We start from the raw sequence: 15330 nt of genomic DNA on the forward strand, positions 1-15330 counted from the left end.
TGTTGTTTCTTGGGGCCTCCTCCCTTCCATTCTGTTGTCCCCACCCCTTCTTGGTTGGATTGGTTCCTCTTTTGTAGGGTTTCCTTCTGCCTCCCCCCCTTTTTTCCCTCCCCTTTTTTCCCTTGTATATGAGGTTCTTCTCTTAGTAATGAATTTATTTATTTATTAAAAAAAAAAAAAATTCTATCCCTTGTTATTTACTTTACTGTCGCTCTACAGAACCGTACATGAGATTTTCACCTCATACGGCTCCTTGTTCAATTCTTTCAAAGTCATTGGATCTTTTTCCTCATTCAAGAATCTCCTGCCTTATTTCACTCCGTTCTGAGGAGCAATTCCTATTTGACTGATACAACATTAGATTTGTGATACAGGAGATTTGACATCAAATGGGTTGCACCAAAAGCTGAAGGGTCATTCAGTGATGCACGTGGGGATATTATTATTTCACATGATTATATTACAGTGAATTCTTCGTCAATTGCTTTTGACTTCTATACAAGAGTTCAGACATCTTATCCTGATGAGTATTGGTTAAACAGAAAAGTTAACGTTCTAGAGGATGCCATGCCCTTTATCATAGAGGGAGTTGACTTGGACTTCCGGATGCGTGGTTTTGAATTCTTCAGTTTGATGTCTTCTTACCCTTTTGATTCTCCAAGACCTGTCCATCTGAAAGCAACTGGAAGGATTAAGTTTCAAGGAAAGGTTTTGAAGGCAACTGGTGTAATTGATGAGGAAATCCATGGTGTTGAGGAAAATTTTCTAGGCAGGCATATGACTGACAATGAGAAGTCAACTAATCTTGTTGGGGAGGTTTCACTTTCGGGCATCAAGCTAAACCAGCTGACGTTGGCTCCTCAGTTGATTGGATCATTAAGCATGTCACGTAAGAATATCAAGGTACTATCATAAAGCTTGTCTTTCTACAAATGATATTTGCATAGCTGTACTTCTTGATGGAATAAAATTTTGCTCTCCTTTCTTTTCAAAATGAAGGAGAGGTGGGGTGCCCCGAAAAAAAAGAAAGAGTAGGAATTCAATCCAAGACACTCAGTAATTTGACTCATTTCTAGACAAATGAGTGATACAAAGAGAATAGGCTTAAAGAAAAAAAAAAGGAAAAAAAAAGATAACTAATCAAGAGAAGAAAAATAATACAAAAGAATCACTGCTGGCCCAAAATCTTCCAAGGGATCAAACAACTTTGGTCCGTTCTACTTCCATTTTAATATGAAAATATGCTAAAAATATACCCTTCAACTCCTTAAGAGCAAAGGCACCCCAAAGAAAAAGATCTTGGATTCTTTTTACACCTTTCACCAAAGTGATATAAACATTTTGGATAGAGTGAGTTTCCTCTCTTTGCACAATAGTGAAGCATCTTATTACTGGTTAAGTATTTTGTTCCCTCTCAAATTTGTTGCACTTGCTGCCAATGCAGTTGGATGCTACAGGTCGGCCAGATGAGAGTTTGGGAGTTGAGGTTATTGGGCCATTGTGGCCTAGTACTGAAGAAAACTTGCAAAGTGAAACACATGTGTCCTTTTCTCTTCAAAAGGGGCAACTTAGAACTAATGTTTGTTACAGTCCACGACATTCAGCTAGCTTGGAGGTACTTACTTATTCCCTTGTTTGCCATATATGAATGCTTGTTTTTCAGACCAAAGCTACTGTGCCTTCTCTGTATCATTGAAATCTTATTCTCTAATTCTTGTGTGAACTGTAATGTACTTTAATCATCGATTAACTTTTTTCTACATTTTGTGAGTAGGTACGCCATTTACCGCTTGATGAACTGGAGCTAGCTTCACTTAGGGGACTGATACAAAGGGTGAGACATCATTTAGACCCTGACTGTCTTTGATATGAACCTGCTGTTTGAAAACTCTCCTCAATCCATTTCCTGTTTGTTTCATTCACATACATATGCTTACAACATCCATAGAGAGTTGGTTGGGGAAAAAGTAAAAAGCCTATTGATCTGGGCTAAGCGTCAGCAGTCATTTGAGTGGCTTTCCTGTCTTTTGGAGTTCGATCCTTCAGCCAGATTTTGTTATTCTCTCCTGATTGTGCATATTGTTAATCTTACAAATGTGAAACTGCACTGTTGCACCCTTCACAATCCTGGTCATTTTAACCTATTGGACAGTGGTTGAAAAATGGCGGTTTAGTGTTTGGTAACATTTTCATCAGTATGCAGATTTTGGATATGAATGTATTAGTAATTCCTTGAACTAAAGAGATGAAGCATTTGTCTTTCAAGCAACATACAGAATGCTGTTTTCATGAGTTTCTTAATAATTTATTTTTTAGTAATTTGTGCTTGTTCATCTCAGTTTAAGACTTTGAATTGTGGCGCAAGCATTTAACTACTTGCTTATTTTCAGGCAGAGGTCCAACTTAATTTTCAGAAAAGGAGGGGTCATGGAATGTTATCTGTGCTCCATCCCAAATTCAGCGGTGTGCTAGGTGAAGCCCTGGATGTGGCCGCTCGATGGAGTGGGGATGTGGTGAGTATTTATGCACCAGACATACTAATATAACATTTTTCCTCCTGCAGATATTTTTGCATTAGCTCATTACTATGAAGTTGGTTTCTTCTGTTGATCCATTTTCTAATTGAGGGGATCTACCAATTGGAAAAATCAATGAAACTAATATTCATTGATTAGTGTCTTCAGTTGATTGGTTTTCTTTTTGAGGGGATGAAACGATAAATTTATAAAACCAAGTGTTCATTGCTGTCCAAGGTTTAAAAACTCAGAATCGGTTATGGGATTGGTCTCCATTGGTTCCAATTCGAGTCGTCCTGGAATCAGTACGATTCAGCTGGAATTTGGTCAGAATCAACCTGACTCAGCTTAATTCAGTCGGACTTTGAAAGAAAAGAATCGGGTTAATCATGATCAATGTCAGTCAATTCTGAGTCAAATCAGTCAATTCTGCCGAGTCCAATCTGATTTTCAAAACCGTGTTATTCTCATGTCTGACTCTGACAAGCCCAGTTATTCTCATTTAAATGATATACAGTTGGATCATGATATTGAAGCCTTAGGCATAAATTTTCATAGTCAAGTTCCTGTACTTAGATTTGTTTGTCATTAAGAGTAACCTTAGATGCAATAGGGTACTGTACTTTTTTTTTTTTTTTTTTGGGGACGAAGAGTACTGCACTTGAGTAGCAAGCAGTTAGCAGATATGGTATCCTGGGCTGGATCTATCCTCAGGGCTTTGTTTGGATATGGGATGATCTCTGGTCAGTGTTATGCAGTTTTGAAGGACTAAAGAGTTTGAGCTAGGAAGCTTTTGAGAAGAGCTGGCATTGCTTAACTTTCTGACTGTTTGTAACCAATTTCTATGCTTATTGTTCTGTTATATTTTATCTTTAGTGGAATTCTCCACCCCTGGATCATGCATGTTTTTCTTTTAATTCAACCATTATGTTACTTATAAAGAAAAGGAAAGGAAAGGAAAAGGTTGCTAAAAAATTTACATTTAGATTAGTCATACCTAGGGAAACTTAATTAAAATATCTAAATCTATCCATTTTGGAAATTTCAGTCGTAGTTTCTGTTTTGTCTGCATTCTAAATAATAACCTGATTTATTGCTGATATGCTTGCTGGATCTCATATTGAATTCTTTCTAGGATTATTCCACATTGAGAAAAGAATTCCTAGGTTGAGTTTTTGATTCTTTTTCTGGCTAAAGAAAAAAAGGGGGCGGGATCAATCCATTAAATCTTGAAACAGAAGCATACAAGTTCTCCTTGATGTTCTGTTATTACTTTGGATATAGTTGAGGGAGGCTAATTTTCTTTTGCCTTTTTTTAGTGAAGGCCTGCCTGAGAAACTTAAATGTTCGTGTCCTTCTGGCCCATGTTACTATTTTAGTTTTTTTTGTTTTTGGGTAGATATACGGAATGCTTCTGAAAGTCTATTTCATATTTTCTTGTCCATTACTTTGGATTTATATCATGCAATTTTTGTTTCTGATGTTGGTATTTGAGAATTTTATTCTTGTTAGTTGGGATGTAATACTGAACAGATTGGTTTATTCTTGTCCCAGTTAACTGTTGAAAAAACGGTTCTGGAACAGACTCGTAGCCGATATGAGCTTCAAGGTGAATATGTACTGCCTGGCACACGTGACCGACACCCTGCATGTACAGAGAGGAGTGGCTTGTTGAAAATGGCAATGGCTGGGCATCTAGGTAGTGTGATATCTTCCATGGGTAGGTGGCGAATGAGGCTAGAAGTTCCTAGAGCTGAAGTTGCTGAAATGCTTCCACTTGCACGACTTCTTTCACGAAGTACTGATCCTGCTGTCCTCTCTCGTTCAAAGGTTGTATTTACCTTCGCATGGATACATTGCAATTAAAACTCTAGCGTTTACATATGAATTAAGTATAAAGTAGAGTGGTGCAGGGGTGTTTTAGTCATTAATATTTTCTGTTTTGGGCTTGTGTGTGAATACGCATCAACTGAGGGCACTTAAGTAATTTCCGGAGTTTATTAGTTATAAATATTATTGTGTAGCTACTGATTGGAGATATGACTCTTTCATAGTTGTCACGGTGTCTTGGCAACCCAAGGCATTGAAGGGCCCTGTACGCAAAGTGACCAAGGTGCCTGCTTAGGGCAACCAAGGCACCTCAACGCTGTCACAAGTGACTCTTTTCTATTAATCAATAGCTCTTCTCGCCATCTCCTCTTCTTCTCGTCCATTGTCTTCTTCTTTGCTGTTTCTTATTGTTTGCTTTGTTACATGGTACCAGAACAATAAACAAAATCAACTCCTTCTATCCTTCCTCTTGTTTTGGGAGTCCCTAAAGTAGAATCAATCTTGAACTGGGGAAGAACCAGTGGGAGATAAATTAATTGCAACTGGATCAATGAAAAAGGGAAAACATAATTAAATAACCGAATTTTTTTTTTTTCTCTTTTTCTTTTACATATGAAAGAACTCAAGAAGAAAATAAAGAGAAATGATAGATGGTTGAGCCTGGGTGAGTTTGTGGCACAACGGTTAAGTTGCACTATTGCAACATGTTGGTCACAGCCACAGGTTCGAAACTTGGAAACAGCCTCTCCTGCGAATCAGGGGGTAAGGCTGCATACATTTGCCCCTCCCGGACCTTGCAATAGCGGGAGCCTTGTGCACTGGGTTGCTCTTTTTTCTGATAGATGGTTGAGCCTCCCACTCAACCTAGGCCTCTCACCTCACATAGGACTCTCTCCTACTCTACTGCCTCTCACAACACTCACGGTTAACAAACCAGTTTTTTTTTTCATTCAAATGATTTCGTTTTATAAACTCCCTTTCCCTCTTCTTATAATATGTAAGAGAACAAAGAAATAGAAACTTCCTAATTCCAACTCAAGTTTTATACAGTAACCTGATTGCAATAAATATTGAAATGACAACTTAAATTAAGACAATATTAACAATTTGATGAGATCCTAAATATTAGAAGTAATCCACAAACATCCCCAAGCTGGTCAACCATAAATCTTGCACGCAAAGAACATATTGGGTTGAAGCTTAGCCTCATTAAATCTAGCCAAATCTGTTTCAACTGGGCCCACAAGTGTTGTCTCGTATAATAAAATATCCTTATGATAATTCCTTTAAACAGCTTCCACGGCTATGACAGATCCTATCTTTTAGGATTTGTGTAACTTCCATATCATAAAGCCATATCTTATCCATATAGGGCGGGGCCCACAAGAGCTGGTTTTAAGGAGTTCTAATTCCTCCATACATGGGTTATAAAGATGGCAGTTTTAGTTTCCTAATATATAGGAAACTTGTTGCTGGAGATAGAATTCCTGGACAAGAAGCTGTAAAATACCAATTGGCCCAAAAATCCTGATTTTTAGGAATCCCAAAATCTGCATCACTCATAGTTTCAGTTTGAGTCAAAGAACTCGTTCAATAATGAATCAAACCCACCCAAATCAAAACAACTAAGTCGCAAGAAAACTGCATCAATCCCATTAGGGGTTTTCTCTACTGGTGCATAGCAACCTAATTTATTTTTTATTCTATGTGAAACCCTAGTTGATAGAATATGAAAAACCAGGGTTTCTTTTATTTTGATGAAGATTATTATCTGTCTGCATGGAGCACATTGGCATTTCTTGCACATAAATATATATCCTCTGCTGAGCCTTTTTTTCTCTCTCAGTTTGATGAGATACATCCTACCTTGCGGCTGGTACTTTCCATGGTTTTACCCTGTGGTGTGTCATATTGATGCTATATTGCTGGTTTCAGAGGTATTTGGGAACTTACCTTTCCGGAATAAGTTGATCAAGTACTGGTGTTATATCTTAGTTGCTGGAATTGATGTGCAACTTCTCTGTTTGTGGGTTTCTTTTACACCCTGCGGTTGCCCTGTTTTGGGGTTTTCTGGACCAGAATTAGGTGCTACTGAATATTGCGGTATATTTTGGAGTATATTCTATACTTCTGATGCCCTACCTTTGATCAAATTTGTGCCATCATCTGATCTTCTGATTGGTGTTTCTTCGAACCTTCTGAATTCTGGTTTACTGGTTTCTATTTCTCATAGTACCTCCAGTTCAGAATCTAACCGTTGGATTACCTCTAGATGTTTAGCAATTGTTCCCCCATCCAAAGTATACATTCGATCAAGGTTTGGAGTAAGTCAAATATGTGGATTTTTTTTTTTTTTTGAATAAATAATTCATTACCAAGAGGAGAAGAAGGATATACAAGGGAAAAAGGGGGGGGGGGAAGGCTTAAGCCAACAAGGAGAAGCCAGCATTGGCCAAAATACAAGAAGAAAAGCTAAAAAACATCAACATTGGACAACACAAGGGGGGGGGGGAGGAAGCCAAAATCCAAAATGCCTTCAAGCGGGATGAATGAGGTCAACCTGGAGGTTCCAAGAAGTAATGATGTGGGAGTTTTTGATGGTGTTAGGGACAGGGCGAGTCTAGAGGGTTTTAGCTTTGGAAATGACATCAAAGTAGATAGCTTTCCAAATCTTATCTGGAGATCGGGATTTGGAAGTCCATCTATGGATGTTACGCTCCATCCAGAGGTGATTCACAGTAGCACAAAAAGCGGGTTTGCCCACAGAGTCGTAGATGGTAGCACCAGAGAAGGTCATGTCAATCCAGATCCATTCCCTATCAAAGGGCAGAATGGATCTTCTGGTCGGCCAGCATTTGGAGAGGACAGATTTCCAGATGAGGTAAGAGAAGGGGCAAGAGAAGAAGAAATGGTGGATATCCTCTGTACCCAGGGGGTAGAGGCAACAAGAAGGGTTGGCAGGGATATGACGGTGAATGAGAAAAGATTGGGTGGAGAGGCAGTTGGTCAGGCATCTCCATAGAGTGAAACTATAGCGGCCTTTGAACCAAACAATCTTATGCCACTGAACAACTGAGGAAGGGGTTCTGATAAAAGACCAAGTGGAGGCGGAGGAAAAGATTCCATTAGAGGAGGGAAGCCAGGTACACTTGTCATCTCTTCCTCTATAGCCAGGAGGAAGAGGTGGGAGAGAGGACTAAAGATGTGGATTTTATGTTCCTGCACTTCTTCAATTCTGGTCTATACTTGTGTCCTGCTATTTTGATTGTTTGGTATTACAGTTATATTTTCAATATATTGATGTTGTTTCGGACGTGATTTTTTTTTTTCTTTTCTTTTACATGATGTTAATGTCCAAATCACCGCTTTAAAACTGAGTGGTGCTTCTAACTATCTCTTGTGAGCACAAGATGTCAAGGTTTATATCAATGCAAAGGGTAAGCTAAAATATTTAACTTCATCGCCTCCTCTTGCTGATTCTAAGGAGTATGCTGAATGGTTGCGTGAGAACGATATTCTATCTGGTTATGTAATAGTATGGATTCTTTTTCCGAGTGGTTTAGAAGGTGAATCCTGATCTACGGTCCCTTGGAGCAAAGGGTTATGAAATTAGTTCCGGCCCTCTGACTTCCTACTAAAGTTGTTGTATTGGTTATCTATGTTGATGATATAATTGTCTCTGTTAATGACTTTTCTGGTCTTAAAGATATCAAGAGTGATTAGCTTCTTTGTAGCAAGAAAGGAATTAGCTTGTCCAAAAGGAAATATGTTAATTGACACTCACTATGATGACAAGGATTTTGCAGACACACATAGCCACAGAAGATTGGTTGGTAAGCTTATTTATCTTATTGTTACCAAGCTTCATCTCTATTGTTAGTATTATTAGTCAGTATATAGAGAAGTACAAGCAGATGCACTAGGAGTTAGAGTGTTGTATTTTGAGGTATCTTAAGGGTGCTCCAGGAAAGGGTCTTGTTATAGGCGTTCTAACATATTAATATTGTTGGTTTAGGGTTTAGGGGCCTCTTCCATGCAAGATTTTAGACCCGTATCGCTCTGTAATCTGGTTTACAAGTTCATTGCCAAAATCCTCTCTCTCCGCATCCAAAAGGTCATTAACTTCCTTGTCAGCCAGAACCAGTCTGCCTTCATCTCTAGAAGGAGTATTGTTGATAATATCATCCTGTGTCACGAAATTGTTCGTGGCTTTGAGCGCAAATCTCATGGTACGGCGGCTCTCCTCAAAATTGATATTTGCAAATGTCATGACCCAAACCCAGATACAGGTAAGGGTACAGCCCTCGCCAATGATTAAACGATAAAAAACATTCACCAAAACAAACAGGCATATGAGAACTCATAATATTCAAATGTCAACAAAATAAAACAACTACTCATAGATAAAATGTCCCAAACCTTAACTACTGGTGGCAATCTAAGGTGCATTCTCAAATTTAAATAAAACACTCTGTCAGAGTTTACATAAATCCACATCCTACCACAATCATCTAACAAAATAAAATAAATTGATAATAGCTTCAGGTGCTCTCGAACTCCTGCTCCACGCATAACTTCCTCTCAATCATCTGTGATGTTCAAATAATGGGTTAAGCTCAACAGCTCAGTAAGGAAAAATAAGTAAAAGCTCATCACAGGGCAAACAATCAGACAAAAACAACGTTAAAACAAACAGTTTTAGTTTCTCGAACCACACTTTTGATAAAACGCAATCATTTAAAAATATCCCTTTTTTATCACACTTTAGCCGACACTGAGGGAAATAAGCTACCACCCCCCATAATACGAGAGGGAAACAAGGCCCCCCCACAATCACACGATCACACAATCACACTGTCGTCACCACTTTGTGACTAAATATACACCACTGTGCACAGTGGGTATAAGGCCCGTGGCTCAACGGGACACCCCTCTCTAGTCTGGTACGGAGTAATCTATTTACCCTCACACACTCTCTTTTCACACTTTCACAAAAATCACTTTCTTTAAAAACACATAGGTAAAATCTTCACATAAAAATCACATCATTATACATTACAGTAACACAATTCAGAATAAGTATAAAATACAAGCATACAAAACATCTCGTCATACAATCAGACAACACATAAGTAGTGTAACCCCACTATAACCCACTTACCTCAGCCTACAAGTCTTCTACTTCCACCTTCCGAGCTCTGATTGCTCAAGTTAAACACAACATGCAATTAATTACATCTCCCATTATCTCCCAGTTCAAAACTAATTCAAATACCTCACTTTCTCCTCAAAAGTAAACCTAAAAAGTCAACCCTCCCAGACATAGTTCAAACTCTAGGAAACATTTCCCCTCAACACGTATTATCACCCTTCCGAAGATGAGAATGATCATCTGAGTGATCAAGGAGTAATTAGAAAAATTACAATCACAAAGTGTAACTTTCAGATTTCAATAAATCTGAAATTACTCTCAATCCGTTGGACAAATGGTCTCCATATTCGGATTAAAACCTTCCCTAGGAAGGCTCTACTAACCCCCAAAGTATGCCCAAAAGTTAACGGTTGGATTTTAAACAATTAGGGAAATACAAGTTCAGGTCTCCAAATTTTCCTCAATTTCATGGGTTTATAAGTAACTTGCAAATCGAGAATCAGATTTTCTCCCTGAGTGGATTGATTCTCTCTCTATGGTAGGGGGAACAATGGTAACAAAACATGGGTCTCTATATAGCTAGATTTGAAGAAAAATCAAAGATCAAGATTTGGACAAGAATAGGCACTTCTATAGATCCAACCAAGAATTAATGTTAGGGACCTTTGATAGGCCCCAAATTAGAATCGATTACCCCTCTTAGGCAGCCCAGAGAATCCTAAAAATCTTTGCCATATCTAACCAGCACAAGGTCCCAATAATTGGGTCTCAAAATAACCGATTAATTTAATTTGGGTAAAAAAAAAAAAAAAAAAAAAAAAAAAAAAAAAAAAAAAAAAGAAATACATATGGTCCCTATGAATTGAATCCCAAACTTTTATAAAGAATATTAGATTTGGGTCACGCTTTGGGTCCAACGGTCCCATATTGAGTCCCAAGAAAAACCCTATTGGGTCCCAAAAACCCTAAATAAGATCTCTATTGGGTCCCAAAAGAAAAACAGCAGAACCAAACTTAAACTAAGGATAAATAAGACCCCTATTGGGTCTCAAAAGAAAGACCAGCAGAATAAGAGGACGTCATTACCTGAAGAAGGCAGAAAAAACAGAAGGGTAGGCACCAAAATCCCTCTTCCTCTCCCTTTCTTTCTTTCTTTCTTTCTCACGTTTCTGCTTTCTTTCCTTTTTTTTTTTTTCCTTTCTTTCTTTCCACGATTCTGTTCTCTCTTTCTTCCTTTCTTCTTTTCTTTCTTTCTTTCTTTCTTTCCCTTTCCCACGATTTTGTTCTCTCTTTCTTCCTTTCTTCTTTTCTTTCCTCACGATTCTGTTTTCTTTCCTCTTTCTTTATTTTTTTTTCTTTCATAGCCCACGTGTTTCTCTCTCTTCCCACGATTTTCTTCCATTTCTCCCCTCTCTCTCTCTCTCTCTCTCTAACTTCACGTTTTGTCTAAATGGGGTGGGGTCCATTAAGAATGTTTTAAAAAAATAAAAGAAAGAATCTTAAAAATAAAAGGAAAGAATCTCTTTAAAAAAAATAAAAATAAAAGAAAAAGAATCCAATTAAATAAACTCTTATTTACTCTACTAACAAGATTTGAACCTAGGAACTCTAATTAATCAAGGTACTAACCACTGGGCTAACTTATTAAGTTATTAAAATAAAACCAAACTTTAAATATTTAACAAAGCTTAGAAAATGACAAAAAAAGATATATAATCTAAGGTTCCAAAATTTGGGGCATTACAGCAAGGGTTTTGACTCCATTCGTTGGGATTTCCTTTCCAACACCCTCCTCCAAATGTCCTTACCTCTGAATTTTGTCCAATGGATCTACGCCTGCATTTCCACCCCTTGGTTCTTTGTTCTTGTCAATGGTTGTCCTGCTGGCTATTTCTCCTCATCGGTGGGAATCCGCCAAGGCTGCCCCCTTTCCCTCTTCCTTTTCTCCCTTGGCCTGGAAGTCCTCTCTAGATCCATCCAATCCTCCACTGGCCTCCATCTCATCTTGTCCATTCCCAAATGCAAATCCATTTCCATTACCCATCTTGCTCTTGCAGATGATCCCATGATCTTTTCGAAAGCTGACCCCACTTGCATTTCCTCCATCATGTTCGCCTTTTCGAGAGCCTTTGGGGTGTCAGCATTAATCTTCTTAAATCCCGTATTTTCACCTCTGGGATCTCTGAGACTATGAAATCCCATCTCCTCAATGTCACGGGATTCTCCCTTTGCTTTCTCCCTGTCAAATACCTTGGCCTTCCTCTCATTCTTGCTAGGCTTTCAGCCCATCACTGCATCCCAATCCTTGATCTCTTGCGGAAGACACTCCAACTTTGGAAAAGCAAACTGTTGTCCTACACGGGTCGCCTTGAGCTCTCCAGATCCGTGCTGCAATCTATGGACCTTTACTGCTCTGGTATCTTTGTCCTCCCTCCCCCAACCATCAAAGCTATAGTCTCTCATTAGCTCATTTCTTTGTAAAGGATCCGACTCCACCAAATTCCTCTGCCCCTCCAGTTGGAGCTTTATCTGCCTCCCTAAAGTCGAAGGTGATTTTGGTCTTAAGCGTGTCAAAGATATGAACTCGGCAGGTATCCTCAAACTGATATGGAGAATTGCCTAAAAAAAGAACAACATTTGGGTCTCCTATGTTTATTCATATCTCCTAAAATCGAACTCCATTTGGTCTATTGTCCCGGGTCTAGACTCCTCTTGGGTCTGGTAAGGCATCCTCAGCTTAAGACCTCTAGCATTAGAGGCTATCACCTACTCCATTGGGAATGGTGCCTCTACTTCTCTTTGGTTGGATCCCTGGAATCCTTCGGGAGTCCTCCTCTATCTCCTCAATCCCAAATCTGTTTATTCCTCGAGATTGGGCAGGATGGCTTCTATCTCCTCTGTCCTCCTTAATGATGGATGGGCCCCCTCTCACCTTCCCTCTTCACTGGCTAGCATCTGGACCTTTCTTCCTCCCCTTCTCCCCAGCCATAGAGAGAGGGAGGATACCATTCTTTGGAATCCTTCTCCTTCCAAGATGTTCAGCTTCTCCTCTGCTTGGAACTTTGTTAGGTCTAAAGCCCATATTGTCCTTTGGCACAAAGTCCTCTAGTTCAAAGACCACATTCCCCACCATAGCTTCATAGCTTGGCATGCTTTCACCAACTACCTCCAAACGCAGTCTTTCCTCATCTATTGTCACATTCAGGTCTCCCCTGCCTACTGCCTTTGCTGGAGAGGAACTGAGGATGCTGAGCATCTTTTCTTCTCCTGTCCCTTCTTCTCCACCATTTGGAAGAAAGTTCTTTCTCGCTGTTGGTCCTCTAGTAGAAGAGTCTTCCCTCTTAGTAGGGAATGGCTTTGGGTTGATATAACTTTTCACAGACCCACCATTTGTGATACCGTTGGTAAGCTAGCTTTTTGTGCCACCATCAACCACATTTTGATGGAGAGGAACCTTTGTAGATGGACATCCAACTCTCGCTCGTTTGAAAGGATTTGGAATGCCATCTTCTTCAATGTCACCACCAAAATTGCTACTCTCCCGCACCGCATAGTCCCTGACTCTCCAAGGAACAGGCTTATTGTTGCTTCCTGGAATCTCCCTTCTTTCATTCTTCCTCCTCCGTGAGGGATTGTACCCATTAGCTGTAGCCCATCTTTTTTGATCGGGTTTTTTCCCTTGGTTGCTCAGTGCCTCTCCTCCCTCCCTCTTCCCCCTTGTATATTTTTCTCTCTTTGGGTTTATATATATTTATTCATCCAAAAAATATATATTGTTGGTTATTCCGATGCTGACTGGGAAATAGGCATAGTTGTGGACAAAAACCTAAAGAATGACGTGGTGGATGTGAAGAGAGTGGGAAATAGGATCACATCCATCAAGATGAATTTGGAGAAAGAGACTGTCAACATAATCAGCGCATACGCACCACAGATAGGGTTGGATGAAGGCAGTAAGATACAATTTTGGGAAGACATGAATGGATTAGTGCAAAGCTTTGGCCAGGATGAAAAGATTATTATAGGGGCTGACTTGACTGGACACGTTGGGAAGGATTGACAAAGATATGAGGATGTGCATGGAGGTTATGGTGTTGGGGAAAGGATTTAGGAGGGGATCTCTGTTTTGGACTTTGCAATTGCCTATGATCTACCTATTGTGAACAACTTCCTTAAAAACCTTTAGATGCAATAACAGTGTACACTGTAAATATTGCACCATTCGTTTTCTGAGTTTCCTAAGCTACCTCATTCATTTGAGATCTCTTCCAGTGTTATATGTTGAAAGAGAGTCAAAGATTGCTTTCATTGTATTCTGAAAATTTTTGTTCAAGTTATGAAGGTGTCAACTTATTAAATGTGTGGTTTTAATTCTCAACTGTTTCCTCATATTACTTTAATTTAGTGCCAACTGATAATTCACTTTATTGCAAACATGCATGCACAATGTTTTTAGTGAATTAATTAATTAATTATCTATTAATAATAATGGTAGAAAAATTATGAATTTTCACTCGTTCATTTTATTAAGTGTATTTTATATGTGAAAGCATTCAACTCAACTAAACCGTATCTAAAATCCGGGGTAAGACCTCAACCAATCATTTTAATTCCTTTACGAGGACATGCATATTTTTCTTGTCATCTATTAAAATATGCTACTTATTTGCAGGACCTATTTATGCAAAGCTTACAGTCTGTAGGATTATATTCTGAAAGTCTTCGAGACCTGCTTGAGGTACTCACTTGATGGAAGTGTCCATGCATGGTTCACATATGCTTCAGCAGTGTAGATTTATGACTCTTACTGTTCCTTTTAGTGGTAGATGACATTCTATGATCAATTTTCTCTTGAATTTCTGCTTTAAGTGTTGAAATAGCTCCATCAATTTACAGGAACTACGCAAGCATTGCACCATTTGCATGCCACTGGATGAAGTCATCCTTGAAGACATAACTCTTCCAGGTTTATCTGAACTTAAAGGTCGTTGGCGTGGCTCTCTTGATGCTAGTGGTGGTGGCAATGGGGACACAATGGTAGATTTTCCTGAAGCCATATTTAGGACAATAAATTTAGTGTATTAGGCATGCATTTGGTTCATGTAACTTTATCATCCTGCACAAAAGTATTACCACAGTAAGTTATACCAAAGTCAGTACTACTAGAGGCTGGCATGCAAAATATCTTTTCAATGAAGATATGAATACAATCTCAGAGCTAGAAATGGAAATACAATTGCTGATTAAAGTGTTTATAGTAATTTTTCGCATTTGAAATTCTCATGCCTTTATTAATTTTTTTATTTTTTATTTTATCATTAATGGAAGGTAATTGCAAATGTCATCCCTAATTCCCTACTCATCTAAGCATGGTTTGAGAACTTGATCCAAACTTGCGAAATTTCATAGGTTTCTACTGTATCCCCAGGGGTCGAAACGATGTCCTGTGACTTTTAAAAGTAAAAGTCACAGGTTTCAACCATGTTTCGACGAAATTTCGCATGTTGCGACCAAAACAACTGGGTCGAAAGGGTTGAACTAGGTCCTATATAAGTTAGTTTGAAAAGAAACCCAAGCCTTCTTTAGCAGAATTCGACCCTCTTTTTAGTTTTTCTCCTAGGAGTGGGAAACTTGGAGAAATAGTGGAGATTTCCATTTTTTGCCTAAAGTTGAATCTAAGGGTGCTTCTTGCTTCATCTACATAAGAAAGACAGCTTGGACAAAAAAGGTAAGTCCGAACTTTCCCAAAAATTATTTTTTTATAGAATATATTTGTAAAATAGAGTAGAATTATCTAAATTTTTTATATGTTACTTAGGGGGACCCGATCTA

The 15330-nt window shown here is 38.7% G+C and overlaps 1 protein-coding gene across 3 annotated transcripts in view; it reads left to right on the top strand.

The window, feature by feature from the left end:
* LOC122058853 (protein TIC236, chloroplastic-like) overlaps positions 1-15330 on the top strand; it is a 96198-nt gene that overhangs the window by 46146 nt on the left and 34722 nt on the right. For all 3 annotated transcript variants that reach the window (XM_042621561.1, XM_042621568.1, XM_042621554.1), the window contains exons 11-17: positions 375-903; positions 1445-1615; positions 1775-1834; positions 2391-2513; positions 4071-4346; positions 14171-14236; positions 14395-14535. In XM_042621561.1, the coding sequence (XP_042477495.1) occupies positions 375-903; positions 1445-1615; positions 1775-1834; positions 2391-2513; positions 4071-4346; positions 14171-14236; positions 14395-14535 (1366 nt within the window). The remainder of the gene's footprint in view (positions 1-374; positions 904-1444; positions 1616-1774; positions 1835-2390; positions 2514-4070; positions 4347-14170; positions 14237-14394; positions 14536-15330) is intronic.

Source organism: Macadamia integrifolia, chromosome 2 (genome assembly GCF_013358625.1).
Source record: "Macadamia integrifolia cultivar HAES 741 chromosome 2, SCU_Mint_v3, whole genome shotgun sequence".
Taxonomy (NCBI): domain Eukaryota; kingdom Viridiplantae; phylum Streptophyta; class Magnoliopsida; order Proteales; family Proteaceae; genus Macadamia; species Macadamia integrifolia.